Raw genomic sequence first — 25,031 nt, 5'->3', positions numbered from 1 at the left:
GCTGGCATTAAAGGCCTGCGCCACCACAGTCAGCTCATACACACATAATTCAAGAAGAGGAAAACATAGTGGAGCACACATGTTTGAGTCTCTGGCCCATCCCCCACAAAAAAAATGTAGCCAGAAGCAGTGTCACACTCCAGCAATCCCAGCACTGGAGAAATGAAGGCAGGGAGATCCAGAGTTCAAGAACAACCTCGGCTATCTCAGCTCTATTTCAAATCCAAGGGTAGCCTGGGATATTTTACAATTTGTCCTTTATAAAACTATCTTCTGGCTTTGGCCTACGTCACAGCATTGTGGCTACATGTACCAAGCAGGTCAGCATCATCAGTAAACAGAGGACCCGCTCCAATGCCTCCCTCTGGAAAATGGCACAGAACACTGAAATCGATGAGCACATCAGGATCATCTGCTCCTTCTGGAGCGACGGCAAGATGAAAAGAACAGGCCACTGGCATCCGGCACTGTGGTTTCTACATGAGAACAGTGACCTGCCAACACCACTTCCTCTGTTGTATCTGCCACAGAAGTTTGAAGGAATTGAAAGACCAGTAGAGATCCAACCGTTTGAGATATCCCTAGCCTACTATAAATGGGTTCATTTAATTTAACGTAACAACAAAAAAGTACAGGATGAGAGTTAACAAAATATATGCAGGGTCTTGTTACGTAGCCCTGGCTGTCCTGGAACTTGGTATGTAGACCAGGCTGGCCCCAAACTCAGAGTCTGTCCCTGCCTCTTGAGTGCTGGGGTTCGAGGTTTACCCAGCCTCATCCTAGAGACTCCAATGAAAGAACAGACTTGCAAGAGCTTTTAAACACTCCACTGATTATTATTGCATGAAGGGAGGGAGAAGAGACAGCATTTGGTGCAAACACTAAGGGTAGATGTCAGGGGAGGTGACAGAGGGGGACTGAGATCCCAGCAGGTCCTTCTTAGAGCAGTCAACAGTCGGTGGTGACGGTGGCTGAGAGCTCTTGAATGCGCCAGGCACTACAAGCCTTGCACAAGATATGCCCATCCAGCGGGTAGCAGCCTTGACACTCTCCCTCAGAGGACAGCAGCAGCCCACACTCCTGTGAGGAGAAACAAAACCTCTATTAGTCTGAGAGCTCTTCTGTGACTTTTCCCACCGTGCTTTTCCCCCAGCCTCCCAGGCTCTGCAAAGCTCTTGCTCTTGCCCGGTGACCTCTTCACCTCACACTTGTAGCAGCCAATGTGGAAACTTCTATCCAGAGCAACAATTCTCACTGTCTCCTCCTGACCTGGCTCTGGCATGATGGCCCCACCACACACTGAGCACCGTGGGGCAAATTTCCTGCACGGGAGGGGAACCAAAGAGGTTGTCAGATCCCTCCCTCCCAACCCCTCAAGAGGCTCATAATGGAGCCCAATAAAAGTGGAAGGGGCTGGGGGGGTGGGAGGGTGTGTGAGAGAAGGAGCTAAGAGATGTGTTTCGGTCTTGGGGAAGAAAGTAGTGTCAAAAAAAAAAAAAAAAGAGAGAGAGAGAATGAAAAGATAGAAAAAGAAGAGGCAGACCCTGGGACATGAAGAAATAGGTCAGAGTAGGCATTCTGAGACCTGTGGAAATCTTCAATGCAGTGGATCTGGCTGGTGGCGTCCACTGTGAAAGGGATGCCATCGAGGCCACGGTGGCACACCACACAGGTGAAGCAACCGGGATGGTAAGCCTTCCCCATAGCCCTCAGGATTCGGTCCAGGATGGGTTCAGAGCATGTGGAACATTTCTCCAGCGTGGCCTAATAGGAAAGAGGAAGGAAGGTCAGGGGGAAAAGCCACTCCAGCCAGGAAGGCGTACTCTCTGCCCAACCACGTGGTGTGTGTAGTTCCCCGCAGAGCATTCAGTGGAAGGTGGACTTAGCATTTCTGAGGTTTCATACGGGCACTGAAGCCTCTAGACAAGGAATCTGGTCTCCGCACACTTCCTCTTTCAGTGAGATGAGTCAGTAATGCTTGCCTCTGAGGAATGCTGTGAGGCTTTTACAAATTACCTCAACTCTAAAATGCCTTCTAGCTGGGCACACATCTGGTTTCTCAGCTCTCAGAAGCCGAGGCAGGAAGACTGTAACTTCAGGACCAGCCTAGGCTGCGTAGTGAGACTCGGTCTCAAAGGAAGGAAAGAAGGAAGGAAAGAAGGAAGGAGGGAAGGAAGGAGGGAAGGAAGGAAGGTGGCCACCCACTTGAACAGCACGAGCTGTTCCTCGTCTCCTCCAGCTCGTGTCCACATTTAACTCATTCCTGAATCTGGGGTTGTAGCTCAGTTGGTAAAGTGTTTGTCCGGCATGCAAGAGCCCTGGGTTCCATTCCTAACACCACAAAGAACAGATCTGGTGGCCCATACCTGGAATCCCCATACCCAAGGTCTTCCTTAGCTATAAATACCTAAGAGTTTCAGGCCAGCCTGGGACACATGACGTATTCTCTCAAAACGGCAAACGGGCAATCCAAGAGACAAAACGCAAAGTGTTCTTTTGGTTGATGGATCAATCAATCTTCGGAAACCTGTGCCTCGGGCTGGCTTCCAACCCGCTTTGTAGCCCATGTTCTCCTCCAGACAGGCCTGAGCCACCATACTTAGTTCATTGTACCTCAGCTTGAATCCCCAGCTTCCGGGCCCACCCAACTGAGTACCTGGCCCTCTCTTGGATAGAAACCTGCCTGTCAAATCTTGACACTCCATTTGGCAACACCCTCTCACAGCCCAACCGCTCACCACATAGCAGCTCTCACAATACGCCCGCCTCTCCACGGCATAGAAGTGCTGGCCTCGGAGCTGGGCCCGACAGGTAGAACACACGAAGCAACCAATATGGAAGACACGGTCCAGGGCCACGACCCCAGCTCCATCACCAACCACATCTTCGCCACAGCCACCACACCGACCTGAGGACAGAGAGGAACGAGATCAGTCTCCACAGACCCAGGACACCGGATCCACTGTCCCCTCCCCATTCCCATCCTACCCAGCTGGTCAGCTCACCAAAGTACTCCCCGCTGGGCGGGTGGTTCATGTCATGCACCAACTTCTTGGTCAGTCTCTCCAGCTCCTCCTCTGGAGGCTGGCTCAAGGGGCCCTACAGTGAGAAACAGGGCTTTGCAGTGCTGCTTCTACCTCAGACACCGTAAGTAACCCACAAGGTCAGGAACCCTGAAATTTCCTCTGAGAATATCTCCCAGGCTGACAAGGGAAGGAAGCCCCTTCCCTTTGGACATCGTAATCCTTGACCTCTAAGTACCCTAAAACCACGACTGACTTATATTTATTTTTGAGAGCGTGTCTCATATGGCCTAGGCTGGCCTGGGACTCATTATGTAGCCAAATATCTTAATTTACTGATCCTCCTGCCTCTACCTCCCCCATGCTTTGTTTATACAGTGCTGGGTCTAGAACCTTGGGATTCCTACATAATAAAAAAGGACTCTACCGGGGTTGGGGATTTAGCTCAGTGGTAGAGCGCTTGCCTAGCAAACGCAAGGCCCTGAGTTCGGTCCCCAGCTCGGAAAAAAAAAAAAAAAAAAAAAAAAAAAAAAAAGGACTCTACCAACTCTCTACCAACTGAACTGCGTCTCCTAAAAACGGTATCTTAATCCCTCAGCCTCCACACCACCTAACCAACGGCCAGTTACCTACGATGACCAGGTACCGCCGTGCCCACATCCCCTGGCTTACCTGAGGCTCATGCCCACCTCTTCTTCCTCCTCCTGCAGGGTTATGAACTCCAGCAGCTCCCTCCTTAACCCCTGGTCCTGGCTCTCGGTGGCTCCTATAGCCAGCCCCCCAGACTTCACCACGACCTGTCAGAGGAAAGTGGGGGCCTGGAAGAGGTCCAGAGGCCTGCGAAGCCCCCCGCCTGGGCAGTCCACAGCCTCTCACGGGTTGAGCCACCTTCACTTGAACAGGGAAAGCGGGACCAGCTGGAGTGCTCGCGGTAGCATAGGAGGCTGGAGTAGGTCCACCATAGGGGGATACTGGGAGCATCGGGGCTGGAACAGCACCTCCGCTGGGTTTCAGGGAGCCTCCACGGTAAGCATGGGGTGGAGGAGCCTCAAAAGCCTGGGAAGACAAACAATGCACAAACAGTAAGGCCAGATCCAAGATCCATGCGCGCCAGGTGGAATCTCAGGGGAGCCATGACTTTTGTCAAGTTCCCATGGGTTAGGCCTAACAAGAAGGAAGTTCATGATTCCTTGAACCAGTTATTTATTAGTTGCAAAGAGGGTGGGCGGAGAGTGAAGAGGGCGGACTGAGGCTGAGAATCTACAGAAGAGAATCGGCTGACACAGGAGAGACAGAACACAGGAGATCACCTGTCTGTCTGGTCGCCTAGGGGCATGACTGCGACTCCCGTCCAGATCAGCCAGCATGCTGGTGAGCGAATCTATCTCAGCGTCCAGACTTCCAGGGTGGATGACTCCCCGGTCTGGAGGGAGCCCCTGAGACAGAGCCAAACCAGGAAGAACAAATACCGATCACAACCCCTACCTAGCCTTCTCTCACCTTGATCCTACCCTCACCTCCAATTCTCACCTGCAGGCGCTGGGCTGCTCCATGGGATCCCACCCAAGTAGGCCCCCGATCTTCCGGTACCCCCGGAGGCTGATAACATTGTTCAGGTGGGAGGGGGCAAAAGTTGACCCTGGGGTGAGGCTGGAGCGCTAAAGGGAGAGACGGGAGGTGAGAGCGGAGAAGGGTACCCTGGTTAAAGCCGCCTTTCTCAGGCAGCTCTCCGTCACGTACCTGGGAGTCTGGGGATGGACCAAGAGTTGGGGAAACTTGCACAAGAGCAAGGGCCTCTGGCTTGGGGAAGGGACAGCAGGAAGCAGATAGGCAAGGAAGAAAAGGTTAAGGAAAGTGGCCAATGGCTCTTCTGCCACTCCCGGGTGTGGGAGAGGGGGACACTTACATGCTCCATGGGCCGTTGGCGGCCCCAGGGTTCCTCTGGGCAGCGCTCTCCCCTGAGGAACTCTGGAGGGCTCTGGCTGCTTCGGGGGAAGCCAGGTGGGCCCGGACATGGTCTGGAATAGGGTTGCTCCACTCCAGACAGAGGTCAGGACCCCCACAAGCTCAGCGGCCGGGGCCTTGAGCCCCTTCCCTCCCTTTCAGCCCCACGCCCCGTTTGGGACTCCAGCAAAGAAACTTTTTCTGGCTTTTTTTTTCTTCCCTTCCTCCCCAATTTTGGAGAGGACCACGCCCCCTGACGTCACCACATTCCTGGGGAGGGTCACGTGGTCCCCCAAGCCTTATTCTACGATCCTTCCTTTCTCTGGCCCCCTCCTGTTAAGTGAGGACCGCCCTCCTCCGGAGCCAAGCCGTAGGGTGGGCTGCAGGCCTCTCCGAGAGGCTCTGGCCCAGCAATTCTCTCAGATCCCTGCCCCAGTCCTGCACGTGGCAGCCTCTTGGCCGGGACTCTGAAAGTCTCCACCCCCTCATAGATCTCTCCCTTCCCACCCGGCTCCCTCTCATCTACCCACCAGCAGTGCTCCACCAGCCCATAGTGTTTTGGTCTTTTATTTATGGTCAGTAGTTAGAAAAATAAAACAAAACACAAACATCACCACCCAAGGAAGTCGGGGAGAGGGAGGCGGTGCGTCTGTGGCCAGGATGGGGACACTGAGGTAGCCTAGAGTCACAGAAGAGACCAGCCCCTCTGGTCAAGGCACCAGTGAAGGAAGCGTAGGCAGACCAGGAACAGGGCCGCAATGTCCTCCCCTACAATGGGGCAGCCACCTAGAATTAGTGTACTATGTCCGTTCGCCGCCCAAAGGAGACCCGAGGTCCCCTTAAAACATCATCCAAAGGGCAGGGCCCATTGGGGGCGGGGGAGGGCGTCCCTTGTTGAGAATGGGCCTGGGCCCTCTCTATCTATCCAACACTGTATGCACAGGCATCAGAGATCAGTACAGGTAACCGGAGTGACACCATGAATAAGAAGGGTGGGACCCAGATCACGGCTCAGGGTCTCCAGCAGTGCCAGGTATCTAGGGTAGCGGGCAGGATCAGCAGGAGGTCGAGGAAGATACAGGAAGGTAAGGGCTGTGGTGGGTCCCTCCTCTCCATCCCTTCCTTCTGGTCCCCCAGGGCCTCCTCCTGTGCCTCGTCCCTGCTGGGCACGCACCAGGGCATTGGCACTGCAAGCTAGAGCCTCTGCCTCTTCGTCTCCTCGACCACCATTCACAAAGTCCCCTTCCTCTTCCTCAGGCTCCCCAGCCTCAGCCCCTTCACCCCACACCACCTCTTGCACCTCTGCCCGGATCCTGAGTTGACTCAACAGGGCCCGGAGCCTTCCCTCTGCTGCCCCAGGAGCCTCTCTGGGCCCCAAGCACAGAAAGATCCGGAGCCGGGCACTGTGCCAGGCAGGCACCATGCTTAAGATGGTAGCCATCTGCAACAGAAAAAGGCCACAGACGTCCACGTATCCAGGTCCACCCCGGGGCCTCAACAGATTCAAGGGCCATACGTCCACATGATGTAGCTGAGCGCTGCTACCGGACCCCCGGCTTAGCCGCTCCGGGGGCAAAGCCCCACAAGCTCGGGCGAGAACCACATTCTTGTTCATCTTGAGAGCATCTGCCACCGTGGCCACGTAGTCCTGAGGACTGAGAGCCCTGGGGCTCCCAGGAGCCCGAGGTGGAGGGAACAGCGTGCTCAGGGCTGGCGACCCGCCCTCTCTGGTGCCCTCTGCAGGCTCAGAGAAGGCTGGGTCTGTTAGAAAATGGTCCTGGGGTGGGGCGTCATCATAAAAACCGAGCACCAACGTGTTGGGCTTCATGCCGCCTAGGGGCAGAGAAGGGAGGCAGGAAGGAACAGAAATCAGGCTGAGGACTGAGTTTACACCACATAAAACGCGCCCACTCACACTTAGGTCAGCCATGAGGTATGACATCCTCCTTGGCTGAGGCCCTTACAGCAAACAGTATACACACAGTTTGCACAGTGAATTGGCTTTGCTAAAACACTTTCACATGCATTTATTTGACTATCTCTCGGAATAATCTCTTCCACTTTAAATAGGTAAAGTTCACTTCAGGATGTCTTCCCCCTTTGCAGGGAGTGGTACTGCAGAGTAAACCTCAATCACTAACAGCTATATTCCAAGCCCCATCTTAAATTTCCTTTAGGTTTTTGTTTGTTTATTTGTTTCAGAGGAAGGGGGGTTTTTGTTTGTTGACTTGCTTGCTTGATTTTATCATTCTAAGGCAGGGTTTCATGATACAGCCCTGACTGGGCCGCAACTCACTATGTAGACCCAGCAAAGCACAAACTCATAGAAATCCACTTACCTCGGTCTCCTGAGCACTGGGATTAAATGCACACACGCATGCACCCACCCACTCACTCACTCACTCACAGTTTTTGGTTTTCTAGACAAGGTCCCAGGCATCCTGGGCTTTCTTTGAACTCTAAGTGTCAGAAGGTAACCTTGAACTTCTGATCTTTCTACATCCTCCTCCAAGTGCTGGGATTCTAGGTACTCATCACCGCCCCCCCATGAAGTTCACTGAGTGTTGGGAGGGAGCTCAGGGCTCTACCAATGAGCTCCAGCCCCAGCTCTGGGTTCTCCTAGTGCTAAGGTTGGTTGGCATCAACCACAGGCCTTAGGCAACGCATCTTTTTCATGTCAGGAGAGGCCGTTTCAACCAGGCACGATGACTCTAGCCCGTAACCCCAGCAACCAAGAGGCTGAAGCAGGAGGATGGCTCTAAGTTTGATGCCAGTTCAGGCTACTTAGGCAGCTTAGGCTACACACAAGTGAGTTCCACGCAGCTTAGGCTACAGAGCAAGACCTTGTCTCAACCAGAAAACAAACAAGCAAAACCCCAGAGATTCAAGTTGAATTCCACTGAGGAAATGAGATTTCTTTTGTAGCCCAGGCTGGCTTTGAACTTGCAGCCCTCCTGGAGTAGCTGGGAATACAGCCTGCATCACCAGGCCTGGGTGAAATAAAAATCAGAGAGCCTGACCATTCAAGTTCACGATGTCAATCTCCAGCGGAGATATCCCAGTCCCAGAAAGGGGAGGACGGGACGATAGGCTAGTCTTTGCAGCTCTCTTCCTTCTACTTCCGCTCCAGGGACAGCGGCCTAGTACCCAGAGGAAGCAGAAAGCCTCTGGTTATCAGAGGCCACATCCTGGAGAAAGCACTCATTTACCTCATTTGAACCCTGTGGTAACACTATGAGATAAGTAGTGTTCATTCTGCCCCTTTTAGAGATAAGGAACCAACCTCAGGCCCCACGCGATGAAGTCACCGGCCTAAAGCCTCAGGCCTGGAAGGGCCTGGGCACGAAGGTGAGTGTCTGCTCACATTAGAGGCTGTTCTCTAACCTTCCAGCTGGGCTTGGAGCAAGCTCAATGACCCAGATCTGTCTGAGAAGTCCCAGTGGGGCAGTCGATAAGTATGAGCCTCTCAAATTCCTGACCATAATCGCTGGAATTTTACTTTTTTTCTATTTTTTTTTTGAGATCAGATTTTCCTTATGTTGCCCAGGCTGACCCAGAACTCACCATACTACTGCCTCAGAAAACTTCACTTCCAGGATATGGTAGCTCATGCCAGTAATCCCAGCGCTCAAGCAGCAAAGACAGGGGCATCATGAGTTCAAATTCAGCCTAGACGATTTAGTAACACCCCATCTAAAAACAACTTTTTAATTGCTTTTTTTCCCTTCTTTTTTGAAACAAGGTCTTGTTGTATACCTGGCTGACCTGTACCTCCCAAGTGTTGGGGTTAAAGGTGTGTGCCCCAATACCTGGTCTCTACCTTTATCATCATCACCATCATCACCATCACCACCATCATCACCATCACCACCACCACCACCACCATCACCACCACTATCATCACCACCATCACCATCACCACCACCACCACCACCACCACCACCATCACCACCACCACCACCACCACCACCACCATCACCACCACCACCACCACCACCACCATCATCATTATGTTGTACATGGTGGGTGAGCATGTATGCCAAGGTATTCATGTGCAGATCAGAGGACAATTTTATGGGATTAGTTCTCTCCTATCTTTATGTGGGTACCAAAAATTGAACTCAGGTTGTCACATCAACAGAGCCATCTTGCCAGCCTTATTTTTTGAGTCAGGGTCTGACAGAATCAGCTCATCGCCTGGCTGGCCCCAAGAGCCTCCCTGGCTCCATCTTCCCAATGCTGGCATTAGATGTGCCCAGAGGTACCCCGCTTTGACTTGGTGCTGGGGAACTGAACATAAGTCCTTCTACTTGCACAGCAACAGCTATACCTGGTAGGCCATTCCTCCAGACACACTTTTCCTTTCCACTGCAGTCATCTCCCTCTGGGTGCGTTTCTCTAGGCTAATGGTCCCTTTGCAGAAGAAAAGCTAAGACCCTTGGGTGCTCCAGGGGTAAATGGTACTGAGTCATATCACAATCCTCTTAGCAGGAAGGAACTTCAGCTGACCCTGCAAGTAAACTAATCACCTGCCACCCTACACTCTACCAGAGCCCTCCCTGCTCGACCAGAGCCCTCCCTGCTTTGCACCAAGCAGCACGAAGTTCAATGCTTGTTGACCTTTGACCTGACAGCCTGCAGGTGGAGAGGGATGTGTTTGCTCAGATGACACATACTAGTCTTGGGATCAGAGGTGCCTGGGGTACAAGGCTGCAGGCCCAGCCATGTGAGTCACACAGCTGGACTGCCTGCCGGTGTAGATGTGTGATCCTAGCTGTGTGGGAGGTTGAAGCACAAGGATCTAAAATTCAAGGTCTCCGAAGAGAGTGGCACAGGCCTTTATTCTCGGCACTCAGGAGGCAGAGGCAGGCGGAGCCCTATGAGTCTACAGCCAGGGATACACAGAGAAACCCTGTCTCAACACCCCCCCCCAAAAAAAAAACTTTCAAATTCAAGGTCTTCCTGGACAATTTAATGATAGTCTTATCCAAAAAAAAAACAAAAAACAAAAAAAAAACAAAAAAAAAAAAGCTTAAATTAAGCTGAAGTGTAAACTATTATTAGAATTAAAGTATTATTAAAACGCCTGCCTAGAATCCCCCAGGGAGGGGCTGGGGGCGTGGCTCAGTGGTAGAGCCCCTGCCTAGAATCCTCCAGTGAGAGGCTGGGGGTGTGGCTCAGTGGTAGAGCCCCTGCCTAGAATCCCCCAGTGAGAGGCTGGGGGCGTGGCTCAGTGGTAGAGCCCCTGCCTAGAATCCCCCAGTGAAGAGCAAGGACCAGGAAGAGTCACAGATCTGGCAATACTCCACTTATCTGAAAGCATCACGCTCATACAACCTCAGCATCCTTTGTGACACAGGGACCCCACACTCCTCCTTCCTGCTACCCTGATTGTTTGTTGGTAGTAGGGTCTGACTGTAAAGCCCAGGCTGGCCTGGAATTCTTGCCTCTGACTCCCAAGTGCTAGGAATGCAGGCGTAAGCCATTACCCTGGCCTCCCTACTACAGAGCCTTTGCAGGCCTTACTCAGTTGATTGACCACATCAGTATTCAGTGGTTTTGCTTTCTCTGAATTCTGGTGGTTAGCAACCATCTGGTTTATCTGTGGATACCCACTCCTAACTTGCTGGATCTCACACACTAAGCAGGGTTAAGCCTAGTTAGCATTTGGGTGGGAGAAATTCTGTTTTAGTGGACAGTCTAAGCCTCAAACAATTTTCCAAAATATTCTCCAGAGCCCAAATGGTCTCTAAGTTTTGCTTAAAAAAAGAGAGAGAGCAGAGGACAGTGCTCAGCTTATAGAGTTCTTAGCCAGCATGCAAAAAGTCCTGGGTTCCATTCCCAGCACCTTATAAAGTGGGCATAGTATTGCATGCCTGTAATCTCGAGCAAGAGGATATGTAGTTCAAGGTCAAACTTGGCAACAGTGTGAGTTCCAAGTCAGCCTGAGCTCCACTGGACCTTAGCTAAAAACAAAACAAAACTGGGGTCAGCAAGATGGATCAGTGGGTTAGGGATGTTTGTGGCTAATCCTGATGATCTGGGTTCAATCTCTAATAATCACATGGTAGAGGGAGAGAACTGATTCCTAAAGCAGTCTTCTGACCTCTGCTCATGTACTGTGGCATGCTTATACATACACACACACACAGGAATGCACACACACAAACACACAAACACATGCATACCACAAACACACACATATACACACAAACACATGCATACCACAAACACACACACATACACACACCACACATACATACACAACACATATGGATACTATACACACATATGCACAGCACACACACATGCACAGCACACACATATGTATACCACACACATATACACACCACACATACATGCACACCACATACACACACATACATACACACACCACACACATATACACACCACACATACATGCACACCACATACACACACATACATACACACACCACACACATACACATACCACACACACATGCACACACAAACACCACACACACCACACACACATGCACACCACACACACATGCACACCACACACACATGCACACCACACACACACACCACACACACACATACACACCACACACACATGCACACCACCACCACACACACACACACCACACACACACACACACACCACACACACACACACCACACACACACCCACACAAACAACCCACCCACACACACCCCACACACACATGCACACCACACACATGCACACCACACACACACACACACCACACACACACACACACACACACACCCACACACACACACCCACACACACACACACACACACACACCCCCCCACACACACCACACACACACACCACACACACACACACACCCACACACACACCACACACACACCACACACACACCACACACATGCACACACACACACACACACACACACCACACACACATGCACACACACACACATGCCCCACACACCCCACACACCACACACACCACACCCCACACACACACCACACACACCACATTTACACACCACACACACCTCAAATACACACACACACACATACACCACACATTCCACACACACCACACACAAACACACACACACTCCCACACACCCAACACCCACACACCACACACACACACACACACACACACACATGCACACCACACACACATGCACACCACACACACATGCACACCACACACACATACACACCACACACACATACACACCACACACACATACACACCACACACACACACACCACACTCACACATACACACCACACATACACACATGCACACCACACTCACACACACACACACCATGCACCACACACCACACACACACAAACACATGCACAGTTAAATGTAATTTTTGTTTGTTTTGTTTTGTTGAGACAGGGTTTCTCTGTGTAGCCCTGGCAGTCATAGAACTCACTCTGTAGACCAGGCTGGCCTGGAACTTAGAGATCCAACTGTCTCTACCTTTCAAGTGCTAGGATTAAAGGCATGTGCTACAGCCATCCAGCTAAATGTAACTATTTTAATCCAACCACAATGTCATGCCCTGCCTGTGCCATATCTCCAGTCAGACAATGTGGCCACTGTCAGATGGTCTACTCCTGTTATCTTTGGCTACTGTCTTATCTGCACTATATAGTGAGCTCCCTTTGCAATCTACAATCTAGTGGATTCCAGAGGGGAAGGGTGCAGAGATAGAAGGGGACACTCAGGGAGCCTAAGGACAGCAAGAGAGGAGCAGCTCACCAAGACCAGAGATCCGTAGAAGATGCTGAGCCCCCTGCCGCACAGAGGGTGATAAGGTGAGATCCACGAAGGCCTTCACTTGGGCAAGGTCCACCAGGCTCAGCCATGCGCCATACTGTGGTTGCACAGGGTCTGATGGTAAGGAGTCTGCAGAGAAAGTAAAGGAGGCAGGTGATGCCAGTCATAGTGACACACACCTCACCCCAGTGCTCCAGGGACTGAGGCAGGAAGGTGATAAATTCAAGACCAGCCTGGACTTTACAGAGAGAACCTACCTCACAAAAACGAGGACTGGCAATATAGGTCGGTAGTGAAGTGTTTGCCTAGCATGTGCAAGGTACTGGGTTCAATCCTCAGTAGTTGAAAAACAGGAGAGATAGAGAGAGACAGAGAGACAGAGACAGAGACAGAAAGGCAAAGAGAGAGACAGAAAAGCAAAGAGAGACAGCGAAAGACAGAGATAGAGACAGGGGTAGGGGTAACAAATATTGGTCAAGATCATTTACTCTTACTAGAGTTGGGACTTTATTTCAAATTAGTAAAGCCCCTGCCTAGCATCCCCCAGTGAGGGCTGGGGGCGTGGCTCAGGGGTAGAGTGCTCACCTAGAATCCCCAGTGAGGGTCTGAGGCATGGCTCAGTGGTAGAGCCCCTGCCTAGAATCCCCCAGTGAGGGACTGGGGGTGTGGCTCAATGAGAGAGCCCCTGCCTAGAATCCCCAGTGAGGGCTGGGGGCGTGGCTCAGGGGTAGAGTGCTCACCTAGAATCCCCAGTGAGGGGCTGGGGGCGTGGCTCAGTGGGAGAGCCCCTGCCTAGAGTCCCCCAGAGAGGGGCTGGGGGCGTGGCTCAGGAGTAGAGCCCCTGCCTAGAATCCCCAGTGAGGGGATGGGGGCGTGGCTCAGGGGTAGAGTCCCTGCCTAGAATCCCCCAGTGAGGGTCTGGAGGCGTGGCTCAGTGGTAGAGCACCTGCCTAGAATCCCCAGTGAGGGGCTGGGGGCGTGGCTCAGGGGTAGAGCCTCTGCCTAGAATCCCCCAGTGAAGAGCTAGGGATGTAGCTCAGCAACATACTGGGTTATTTAAATCATTTACTAGTTCCTAGAGTTCAAAGCCTGCATGAGTCTCAACAGAAACAAGAGGTGTCTGAGACAGAGGAGAGGAGATCAAGAGAAAACAAGAAAGTCACTTACCAAGGTCTCCCAGAGTGACATGGCCCAGCACATAGAGTCCCCCCTTCTTTAACTGGTTGGCCAAGCGCAGCAGAGGCAGGGCACCCCGAGGGTTTCCCACTAGGAGCAGCAGCTGAGGCCGCCAGAACTTCACGTGCTCCTTGCGGACATCCAGGCGGAGCAAGTACTTCCGTACCTGAGAAGCAGGAGGAGGTGGGCAGAAAGAGGGGGAGGAGGAGGAGGAAGGGGAAGAGGAGAAGGTGGAGGAGGGAGGGGAGGAGGGGGAGGAGGAGGACCAGCAAACAGTTACCATTCAGTTCTTCTCAGACAGAAACACCAACCCCAGGGGTGGGAGCAGGAAGCTTCCCAAGACTACCACCCACCCTTCCTCAAGGTCCCCAACCTGGTGGAAAAGCAAGGCTTGGCTGACATAGCCCCAACTGCTGGGTCCTCCTCGAGCGGTGAGAAGGGCGGAAAGCAGGCCCATGAGAAGAAGGGACCCACCGGCGGCCCCGGGACTGATGAGGAACATCATCAGCAGGCAGGAGGCCACCCCAAGCAGGCAGGTGTGCCAGGAGAACAAGCTGAAGGTGGGGCTGGGATGGGCAGACAGAAAGAGGGAAAAGCACTCAGGTCTGCCCCGCCCCCAGCACTTGCCTGTCACTCACTCCAGCCTGCAGCCCCGCCCCCTTGAGACGCCATCCTTCCTACTCACCCTCCTCCTCCTCCTCTTCCTCCTCCTCCTCCGTCCCCACCTCCTCCTCCTCCTTTTCCTCCCTCTCCTCTTCCTCCTCCTCCTCCTCCTCATTCTCTAAGGCATCTTTATTTCTCACCGGAAGTTAGGGGCGGAAGCCCACTCCAGACTCAGGCAAGATAGGTCTACCGCAGCATAGGCTACCAAGTAGAAGACGGTGACCACAGCAGCCAATGTGTTCAGCTTCCCAGCCAGCAGCACCAGCTGGGAAAGTATCAAGACATAAGCATTAATCCAAAGTGCCCATTCAAGGGCTGGCCAGCCGGCTCAGTGGAGAAAGCCGTTTCCTGACGACCTGAATTCAATCCCTGGGGTTCACACACTGGAGGGAGAGAATCGATTCTCCCGAGGTGTCCTCAGACCTCTACACACATGCATGCACATATGCGCACTCAAGTTTGGGCACCCGTGTCCATACACAGGAGGAAATGGGAGGGATTCGACCAGGTGTGGTGGCCCACAATCCCAGGAGTCCCCAAGTCTGGGAGTTCCAGGACAGTCTACATAGCAAGTTCCAGATTGGTTAGGATTGCAGAGTAAGACCTTGTTTCAAAGACAACAACAACAACAACAACAACAACAAAAACCACAAAAAACTTTGCCATTGCAAAGCTGGGGACATTGTTCTGCACTCAGATTGCTTGCTTAGCACTTACGAGGCCCTGGGACCAGGCCCTGGGACCAATCCCCAGCACCATACACGACAGGCAAGATATGGTAGTGCATACCTGTATCCCAGTACTCACAAGGTAGAGGCAAGAAGATCAGAAGTTTGAGGCCAGCCTGAGATGTGCAAGTATGCAAGACCAAGCTTATCCCCAAATTCCACACACACACACACACACACATATATAATCTCCAGAATGCCAACGTACCTCTCTGCAATGTCTGTGTACCCAAAGAGGTGCCAAGGAACTCTATATAAAGCCAGATTACCCACACAAAGTTCCACAAAATGTTAGTGTCCCCCAAGAAAGGTCAAGGTACACCGTGAAATGCCAGTGCACTCCCAGAACTCAGGAGGGGAGGCAAGAGTTGTAAGCCAGCCTGGGCTACACAGTGAGTTTAAGACTAGCCTGGGCTACATGGAAAGACCCTGTCTCAAAAGTAAAACAAATAGATGAAGGGTGGGGGATAAAACTCAGTGGTAGAGGGCTTGGTATGTGTAAGATATTAGATTTGATCCCTCGGACTGCAAAGTAAAATTAATAAATTAATTGAGGCCAGGCACATCTTTAATCCCAGCACTCGGGAAGCAGAGGCAGGCAGGTCTTTATGAGTTCTAGGCTATTCTGGGCAGCCAGGGCTGCAAAATGAGATGGTCTCAACATAAATAAAAGGAAATGCCAGTGCACCAAATGGGTGTGCCAGTCTGTCTGTCTGTCTGTCTCTCTCATCTGTGTGTGTGTGTGTGTTTGTCTGTGTGTGTCGCTGTGTGTGTGTATATGTGTGTGTGTCTGTGTGTCTATCGCTGTGTGTGTGTATATGTGTGTCTGTGTGCTTTTGTTTTTATGAGACAAGGCCTTGCTCTGATTGGCTAGCCTGGCTCACACTTGCTACAGTCCGTGTACCCCTTGCCTCCTGATTACATGTTAGGATTACGTCTTGGACTACCCATTTTATGTTATTTATTTAATTTCAGGCAGGGTCCTATTGTGTAACTCAGGTTGGCCTCAATGTTTCAATGCACTCCCTCATCTCTGCCTCCAAATCGGGACTGCAGGTATACGCCACTATCCTGGCCCACGTCCGCATTTTCATTCTGATCCAGACCTAAGATGATTTCTGAGTCAGATAGCTAGAGGGGAAGGCAGGCCAGCTCCAGGGAACACTCACCTGCACCAGGCCCCAGGAATACAGGACAGCGCCCCAGGGGTTACCCCCTCCAGATACCACCTTGGCTGGTGCCAAGATGACACCTGTAAAAACAGAAACACAGCAGACACATCAGTCTGGGCCTAAAGGGGACGGAGACAGACCCAGGAGGACATGCCCAGAGCAGCTCGGCAGACCCAGAGGGCACCACACCGAAGAGGTCATCCTGGGCCAGGGCGTGCAGGATCCTGGAGGCACCGATGAGAGAGCTCATGGAGGCTGAGAGGGCCGTGGCGTAGATGCCGATCAGCACGAGTGGGGGCCACAAGCTGATGTCACGGAAGAAGCCATAGTCTCCCTGAAGCAGGGCTCTAGCCAGGAGGGAAGGAAGGAGGAAGGGCTGCTGTCTCAAGGTCCTCATAAGAAAAGGTCCTTGTGACATTGTGTTGCTAGACCTAGGTCCTAGAAGGGGCCTTGTAATCCTAACACTCAGGAAACGGAGACAGGAGGATCTCAGGTTCTGGACCAGCCTCAGCTATGTACAGGGCGGTGATTTTCAACCTTCCAGGCAATGGTGGGGCAGAGCCAGGAGGATCTCTGTGAGTTTGAGGCCAGCTTGGTCTACATAGTTCCTGGTCAGCCAAGGCTACGCAGAGAAACTCTGCCTCAAAAAACAAACAAACAAATAAAAATAAGAAATGAGGGGAGGAGGGATACCTGATACCTTCCTTCTCTCTCTCTCTCTCTCTCTCTCTCTCTCTCTCTCTCTCTCTCTCTCACACACACAAACACACACACACACACACACACACACACACACTTTTCTTTTCAGACAGGGTTTCTCTGTGTAGCCCTGGTTCTCCAGGAACTCACTCTGTAGACCAGGTTGGCCTTGAACTCAGAGACCCACCTCCCCTGCCTCAGGAATGCTGGGATTAAAGGTGTGCACCACCAGCACCAATGGGAAAGGCTATGTTCACCTGTCCCTTCAGCCCCACACCCTACTGGCCAACCTGTGGTAACCCGGCATACCATCTTGTTCCAACACACCCAACCTTAACAAGGGTCTGTCACCTCCCACCACTGTGTACCTGTCACAAGTGAAGCTGGAGAGGAAGAAGAGCAGGATGTAGATGAAGAAGGTATAGGCGACTGCGATGATTGTGCCCAAAGGAATTGCCCGGCTGGGGTCCTTCAGCTCCCCTGGAGGAGCAGGAGCAGAGAGAGAGGCCAGCCTTCAGTCACACCCACCTCTCCTGCCAGCAGCCTTACCACACCCCCAGACCACACCCCCAAGAGCGGACTCTCACCTGACATGTTGGCCCCAGCCATGATGCCAGTGCAGCCGTTGAAGAGGACAGCAAAGACACTGGCAAACGTCATCATGGCCCCTGTGGTGTAGTCCTCAGCATAGCCGGCTGTGGGGTGATGCATGGGGGATCAGTATTCCTACCCGGATTCACCCACCCAGCTCAGAGTACCTGCAGGTCTTGTTGGTGCCTTCCCCAGCCCGAAATCAAGGTTAGGTCTCCCTTCTCCACCCTTAGTCGGTTCCTTCCTTTGTTTCACGACAGGGCCTCATTGGATCCCAGGCTGGCCTCAAACCCATTGTGAAGCCAACCGTGACAGCAAACTTGCGATGCTCTCGCCCCCGCTTCCTGAGGGCTGGGATTACCGGCATGCACCACTTTGAGTGGTTTCTGCGGTGCTGGGAGTAGAATCCAGGGCTTTGTGTATGCTAGGCAAGTAGTGCCTCCAGGGATTCTTGTTTTTAAGACTTATTTGCATATTTTATCATGGGGCTGGGGACAGGGTAGGCCATGTGTGTGCAGGTGCTCCAGGAGGCTTGCAAATGACGTCATATCCCCTGAGGAAGCTGGAGCTATGACCTGCCCTACCCGGGTGCTGGGCACTCCTAACTGCTGAAGCATCTCCCCGGCCCCTCCTCCAGGGATTTTAAGGCCCACCTCTCACACAAGGCCCCTGGCACTCCAGTGTTCAACTCACCACCTAAGTTGTCCTTTAGGGTGCTTCCGTTGAACCCCGTGAAGTGGCCATGCCGGGGTGGCACGGAGGAACCATTGGTGCCTGGTCGAGGAGCCAACGTGATATTCCTGGGTCCCACCGCCACGAAGCTGACCAGCACCGAGGCCAGGGAGCCAGAAACCAGCAAGAACGTAAGAAAGGAAGCTCGGGCGTAGAGACCAGCTCCCAGAGTGCACACACCACCCACGAGGCCCAGCAGAAGGGAGCCGTAGAGCAGATTCCAGCCATAACCCTGGGGTAGAACCTTGATCCCACTGGGGCCTGTGACATCTGGAGAGAGGCAGGATTGAGTTAAAAGCTGTGGACCCCGAGATGCCCAGCCCCAACTATGACCCCGTCCACCCACCTGTTACTAGAGATCTCATTTATCCTATATCGCTTTTCAGGAAATCCCAGCATCATTGACCTCCCTTGGTGGGGACCAATCCTGCTAATCAGGCTGGTCTCTCTGACTAGAACCAGGCATGTCCAATCTTTTGACTTTGCAACATGACATTGTCCTTGATAAATCCTGCTCCCCAAAGAGAACTTCCCAAAGTGTATGTATATATGTATATATGTATATATATACATATATAATATATATATATATATATATATTAAAAAAGTCTCGATGGCTCGGGAGGCAATGCACCTGTTGCCAAGTCTAACAAACCGAGTTCAATGCCCCAGACCAACATGGGACAATAAAAAAGCAATTCTCACAAGCTGTCTTCTGACCTCCACAGGAAGGCCATGGTACACACACACACACACACACACACACACACACACACACACACACACACAGTCTGTACCTGTAGTTCAGTTGGTAGAGGGCTTGCTTAGCATAATAAAGGCCTGGGTTTCATTCCCAGCATCCACATTAAAACCAGTCATGGTGCCACACGCTAACTATTGGAAGGTGGAGGGAGACAGGAGACTCAGAAGTTCAATGTTATCTTCAGGATGGTCTGAGATACACGAGCCTTTTTCTTTTGAGACAGGGTCTCACTGTGTAGTCCTGCTGTCCTGGAACTCATTCTGTAGACCAGGCTGGCCTCGAGCTCACCAAAACCCGCCTCTCTCTGCCTCCCAAGTACTGAGATGAAAGAAAGGTGTGTGCTACCACTGCCTTTCAGAAGAGCCACTTCTAATGGGGATCTTGGAGGTAGGAAGATAAGACTTTTTAATCTGGACCACACTCTCCGCTGGCAGCCTATATAAAGGACATGGGTGAAGGATGTGCGCTCTCGCGCTCTCTCTCTCTCTCTCTCTCTCTCTCTCTCTCTCTCTCTCTCTCTCTCTCTGCCTGCTTCTTCTCATCCTCGCTAGCAAGTCCACTCCTTCACTGGCAGTAAAGCCTACCTCCTCGGGGTTCTGGTTTACCCTGAAGAGCAGCTCAGACACCCAGCCTCACAGACTGAACAACTACCGATTCTTGGCTTTTCCACTCATAGGCAGCCATTGTTGAGCCAGAGCCTGTACGTCACTCGAATAAACCCCATATATACGTATATGTGCACATAGATACGCTGCCTCCTAAATGCTAGGACGAAAGGCTCGCACCACCATGCCTGGCTTAGGAGTTATTTCTGACTTTTCTAAATCACTGTGCTCAAGGAGAGAACTGACTCCACAAATTTATCCCGTGACCTCCACACTCAAGCCACGGTAGGTGTGTGTCCCCCTATCATACACACAGCAATAAAAACAAATTAGTGGATATTTACAAGTAAATGAACAAAGGAAAGAGCAACAAGGGGAGATAGCCAACACTGACCTTTGGCCTCTAGAGAGGCATACTCGAGCAGGCTCACCTACACATGCACACGTCACACGTGCACACATGCACACATCACACATGTATACTCCACCCACGCCCACCCCCAAAACAGAAAGAAGAGAGAAAAGTATGCACATCTTAAAAAAGAACCTAGTGTTTGAGGCAAACTTAAAATTTTGTATTGGGGGCTTTCATAGCTATCCTCGGCCACATGTGGCCAGAGGGCTGCAGGTTGGACATGCCTGGGGACAGTAAGTTCCCCCGGGGATGGAGACAAGCACTCGGCTGCCCGTACATCTGAGAAGAGTCAGCGGGCGCGTCTTGGGAGACATGATCTCACAATCCCAGACCCCGAGAAGCCCAGCAGCACCCAGCCCAGGTTGGGAGGAACACACACCAGCCCCGAAGACATCCAGGATAGATTCCACCAGTCCCAGCAGGGACACAGCACAGCCACAGACGTTAGCCAGGTAGAACATGAGGCCGATGCTGCCACCCACCTCCGGCCCCAGAGTCCTGCTGATCATAACTAAAAGTGGAAGCAGGGGTTGAGCGTTAAGGGAAAAGAAACCGAAATGGAGGAAAGGGCCCTAAGTCCCGGCGACTTCACTTCAGGTTTTCTGCAAGTATCAGCTCGGTCGCCAGCAATGGTGCGCCTAAGTCCCGTATCCCTGCACGAATGATGAGAATACACAACCTGCCCTATTTCCTCACTCCCGTCAGGCAAGCTCTCTACCCTGGGCCCCTCCCCCACTCTCCCCTTACTCTTTATTTTGCTTGATTGTCTTTTGGGTTTTATTTCATGTAAACTGGTGTTTTGCCTGCATGTGTGTCTGTGTGAGGATGGTGTAGTATCTGGGACTGGAGGTACAGACGCTTGTGAGCCGCCATGTGGGTGCTGAGAATTGAACTCAGGACCCCTGCAAGAGCAGCCATCGCTCTTAACCGCTGAGCCATCTCTCCAGCTGCCACTCTGTATGATTTTTGATACAAGGTCTCAATTAGCCCTGGTGGTTTCCAACTCACTATGGGTTGGATGACCTGGAACTCCTCATCCTCCTGCCTCCACACCTCAGTGCTAGAATTAGAGGTGTGTATCACCCACCGTGCTCCACTCTTGATTTTTTTGATTTTGAGACAAGGTCTCCATTTGTGGCCCAGGCTGGCCTCAAATTCGTTCTGTAGCCCAGGGTACTCTTGTGCTTTTAATCCTCCTGCTTCCATCTCCCAGGTATCTAGGGTGCGAGGCCTGCATTTCCACACCCAGCATCTACTTTCCTCATCCGTAGAATGATTATCACTGGGTGTTTCTGTGGTTGTGGTTGTCAGAGTGGGGGAAAGAACTGGGGATGGAACCCCGAACTTCATGCATGCTAGGCAAGCACTCTACCACTGAGCTACATACATTCTCTGCACTTAAAAATGTTAACTGCTATCACTGTTAGGAGACCAGACATGAAGACAAGAGTGCTGGTCGCCTTTACCTGCGACCCCCTGCTCATTAGCATTTGGCCTATATTCAGACAGAAGACATTGGCCTCTTCCCCTCCTGAACCTTGGAGGACAGAACAACCCAGACCCAGCCCATCCAGGTTTGAGGATACAGTAGGCTCCGCCCCCTCTCACAGCTCCATTGGTGGCAATGGCACACACTGAGAGGACTGTCAGTGCCAGAATGACGTAGGCAACCAGGAGCATGGCCAAGGCCTGCAACAGCCCAGCATGGCCCACCACGAACCCTAAACAGGGGGACAAAAGCTGGTCACAAGGGATGGTTGGTTACAGTCCTCTTTCCCTACCCCCAGCCCACTGGGCAGCTGAGTCCTACAGCAGAGCCACACACGAGGCCACAAGGGGTCTTGTCCTTCCACCCTCCATCTGCCCACATGCACTAGGGTTCATCCGTGGCCTCAGCCCCTTCCCAGTAATTCTTCCCTCTACTCACCAATCCTTAGAAACACGACTATACTAAACATGGACAGGACCGTGGGCACCACCACACCCAGGAAGGTGGAGAGCTTGCGGGCTGATGCCACTCCAGATCCTCCGGCTCCATTGGGAGGGAAGGCAGCCCCTTCTTCCCCCAGAAGCCGGTAGGCCAAAAGAGGGGAGTTCTCACTGGCCATAGCGCCAGCAGAGGAAGCCACAAAAGGGCTAGGTGACCTGTAAAAAGAGGTTTTAGTGGCTGGATAGCAATTCCACAGAACCTCTCCCCCTAAACAAAACCCCAATTAAACACTCAGAGCTTCCTCAAAAGGAGAATTACAAAGAACGGACATACACACACACCCACACACATACACACAGGGCACAGAAACTCAGAACTATCCTAGCCACTTCCCCACACTCTCAGACTCTGGGGTTTAAGTAATCAGGACCACTTTCAGATCTTAGGGACCGTGCTGTCCTCCGTGACACTGAAACTAGGGGTAGCAGTGGCTCTGCGAAAGGGACACAGATCCCCCTGTCAAATAGGTCTCTCCTTAAGTGGCAACAAGAGGGGAAGAAGCTCTCCCCAAAGGGAAGTTAGCTACTACCAGTAAACACCTCCTCCCAAGCCCTAAGCTGCACCTCTCGGTACCCCCAATACAGCATCTCACACATGGGCAACAAGAAACTTTCAAACCTCTCAAAGCTCCACCCTCCATCACACCTGTCCCTCACCCCATCTCAGTCCTGACCAGATTTTTCTAATCTCTACAATGAGCCCTCCAAACTCTATCAATCCGAACAGAGCCATCGATTGTCCAAACACAAACGCAGGCCGCCTGGCATCACGCCACACAGGGTCCCCAGGGTCCTCCTCCCCCACCCACCCGCTCTTGTCCACTTGCTCCAGTAACTGGATGCCTAGGGGGCCCGGCATCTGGTTCCGGACGGCCAAGCGCACCCTGCCGCTGGATGCGGCAGGGTGCTCACTCACCACCCTAGAAACGAAGCTGCTCCGGTGTGATCCCAACGCGCCTGGGGTGGGCTCCGCTATGTACCGAGGGGGCGAGGGAGCCGGAAAAAGCAAGCGGGCTACCGGGATGTCAGGCCCGGAGCCTGCCCTCCCTAGCAAGGCGTCCCATTGGTCCGGATTCAAGCCCCGCCCCAAAGGTGTGGTCTACGCACAAGCCCCGCCCATACTCTCCTAAGCTGCCTGTGCTTACCAAACTCTTCCACGTGCGTCTGGGGTTTTCTTCTGCAACGTAGTGGGTCACGATCCTCAGAGGCCCCCGTGACCGACAGACTAGCATATGCGGGTCTGACTGCAACTGAGCTCCGAGGCGTCCCCAGGAGTATCTGAAAGGGGCGCGTGACGACTGCGGAAAAGTGGAGTGGGCGGAACCGCGGCACCTGACTCAGGTGTGTACTCGGGAACAGCAAGCGACGTCGGTCGGCGCCTTCCGTAGTCGTACTATTCCAGTTTCTCCGGAGACCCAGAATGTCCTCGGGCTTCCAGTCTCGTCCCTTTCACGTCCAGATGAGACCCTCTCCTCGTCCAGTTTCAGCCCGTAGGCTGCGCTCTTCTCTTCGGCCACCGGAGGGAGCCGTGAACCTCCATCCAGACGCTGGTCCGGGTGAATAAGCAGGTAACCCTGCTTGCTTTTGTGCCTGTCTAAGAACGTGTAATTGTGACCCCCAAACTCCAATTGGTGTTTCCTCCTCAACCCTTACAGGTCTTACCAACGGCGCTTCCTCACCTATAAAACAGGACTTAACTATGACAGCCCTTCTAGAAGAGCAGTGGAGAATTAATTTCGTATACTCCCGTTTTCTTTTGCAGGAGACTTGGGGGGGGAGGCGCTCTTTATGTAGACCAGGCTAGCCCCAGTTCAATACATTGCTTCATGCTTCTGATCCTCCCGCCTCCACCTCCCATGTGTCGGGATTACAGATAAGTAACAGCACAGCCTGATGCTAATGTTTATTTTCCTAAAAAAGCACTGTCCCCACCCCCGCCCCGAGATTAAACACACAGCGTCAGTCAGGCACACTAACTGATGCTACAGTACATGCAAGCCTTAACATATTGACTCTTTAGTCCAATGCATACATATTCAGTGATTTTTTTTCCCCTCACACAGTATCGTATTAAATATGCATAACCGTTCAATGCGTGCATGCTGCTACTATTGTGGTTTCATTAGATTAGGGAACTGAAGATGGAAAGTTTAAATAGTTTTGTTTTTTAAATGTTGTGAGCGTTTTGTCTGCATGTATGTATGTGCGTCACATGTGTGCCTGGTGCCCATGGAGGTCAGAGGAGGGTACTCGATCTTGGGACTGGAGGTACGGATGATTGTGAACCACCACATAGCTGATGGGAACCGAATCTGGGAGCTCTGCAGGAGCAGCAAGTACCTTTACCCGCTGCGCCATTTCACTGGTCCTCCTTGGAGACATGAACTTAGGGAGGCAGACAGGAGGATCCCGGGGCTTAGCTTAGCTGCACTGGTGAGCTTCAAGTTCAGTGAGAGAACCATCCTAAGAAATAAAGTAGAAAGCTACTGAGAAAGACACCTGACCTAGGCTTCCACGTGCATACGAACATATGTGGGCACAGCCTCCCACACCCACTGTGGCTCTACCAAGGACACATTTGACATCCTTGCTGCTACCCATGTTTCAGATAGTATTTGGTGATTTTTTTGGAATTTCTTAAAACTCAGATGTGGCTCGCCCCATGATGACTACGAAAATAAAAACTGCTCTGGTCCTCCACTTGGTCTGTGCGATCGTTTGAGACAGGCTCCTAAGTAACCCAGGCTGC

At 52.2% G+C, this 25,031-nt stretch overlaps 2 protein-coding genes across 2 annotated transcripts; both read right to left on the bottom strand.

The window, feature by feature from the left end:
• Positions 1-811: 811 nt before the first annotated feature.
• Positions 812-5,038, bottom strand: Trip6 (thyroid hormone receptor interactor 6). The gene is made up of 9 exons (XM_032886438.1): positions 4,930-5,038; positions 4,554-4,681; positions 4,334-4,459; positions 3,696-4,079; positions 3,006-3,099; positions 2,739-2,908; positions 1,586-1,764; positions 1,202-1,322; positions 812-1,080 (listed from the first exon to the last, which is right to left on the bottom strand). Exons 1-9 carry the CDS (start codon positions 5,036-5,038, stop codon positions 949-951), a joined length of 1,443 nt encoding a protein of 480 aa, XP_032742329.1. The 3' UTR covers positions 812-948.
• A 480-nt stretch (positions 5,039-5,518) lies between these two features.
• Slc12a9 (solute carrier family 12 member 9) lies at positions 5,519-23,331 on the bottom strand. Its single transcript, XM_032886436.1, has 14 exons — positions 23,199-23,331; positions 22,221-22,438; positions 21,880-22,014; positions 20,673-20,804; positions 18,472-18,780; positions 17,775-17,882; positions 17,556-17,667; positions 16,678-16,835; positions 16,486-16,568; positions 14,729-14,853; positions 14,299-14,491; positions 13,917-14,091; positions 12,732-12,878; positions 5,519-6,800 (listed from the first exon to the last, which is right to left on the bottom strand). Exons 2-14 carry the CDS (start codon positions 22,399-22,401, stop codon positions 5,914-5,916), a joined length of 2,745 nt encoding a protein of 914 aa, XP_032742327.1. The 5' UTR covers positions 22,402-22,438; positions 23,199-23,331; the 3' UTR covers positions 5,519-5,913.
• Positions 23,332-25,031: the final 1,700 nt, after the last annotated feature.

Source organism: Rattus rattus, chromosome 16 (assembly GCF_011064425.1).
Source record: "Rattus rattus isolate New Zealand chromosome 16, Rrattus_CSIRO_v1, whole genome shotgun sequence".
In the NCBI taxonomy this organism is placed as follows: Eukaryota; Metazoa; Chordata; class Mammalia; order Rodentia; family Muridae; genus Rattus; species Rattus rattus.
This window is presented reverse-complemented; position numbering and strand designations above follow the sequence as displayed.

Coding starts and splice junctions, on each gene's coding strand:
- Trip6 (XM_032886438.1), bottom strand. CDS start 5,038: ATGTCCGGGCCCACCTGGCTTCCCCCGAAGCAGCCAGAGCCCTCCAGA. Junction 4,460..4,553: donor GAGCAGCCCAGCGCCTGCAG/GTGAGAATTGGA, acceptor GCTCTGTCTCAG/GGGCTCCCTCCAGACCGGGG. Junction 3,100..3,695: donor GAGGTGGGCATGAGCCTCAG/GTAAGCCAGGGG, acceptor TTCTCACTGTAG/GGCCCCTTGAGCCAGCCTCC.
- Slc12a9 (XM_032886436.1), bottom strand. CDS start 22,401: ATGGCCAGTGAGAACTCCCCTCTTTTGGCCTACCGGCTTCTGGGGGAA. Junction 22,015..22,220: donor AGTCGTGTTTCTAAGGATTG/GTGAGTAGAGGG, acceptor CCCCCTGTTTAG/GGTTCGTGGTGGGCCATGCT. Junction 16,836..17,555: donor TCCAGCTTCACTTGTGACAG/GTACACAGTGGT, acceptor CCTCCTGGCTAG/AGCCCTGCTTCAGGGAGACT.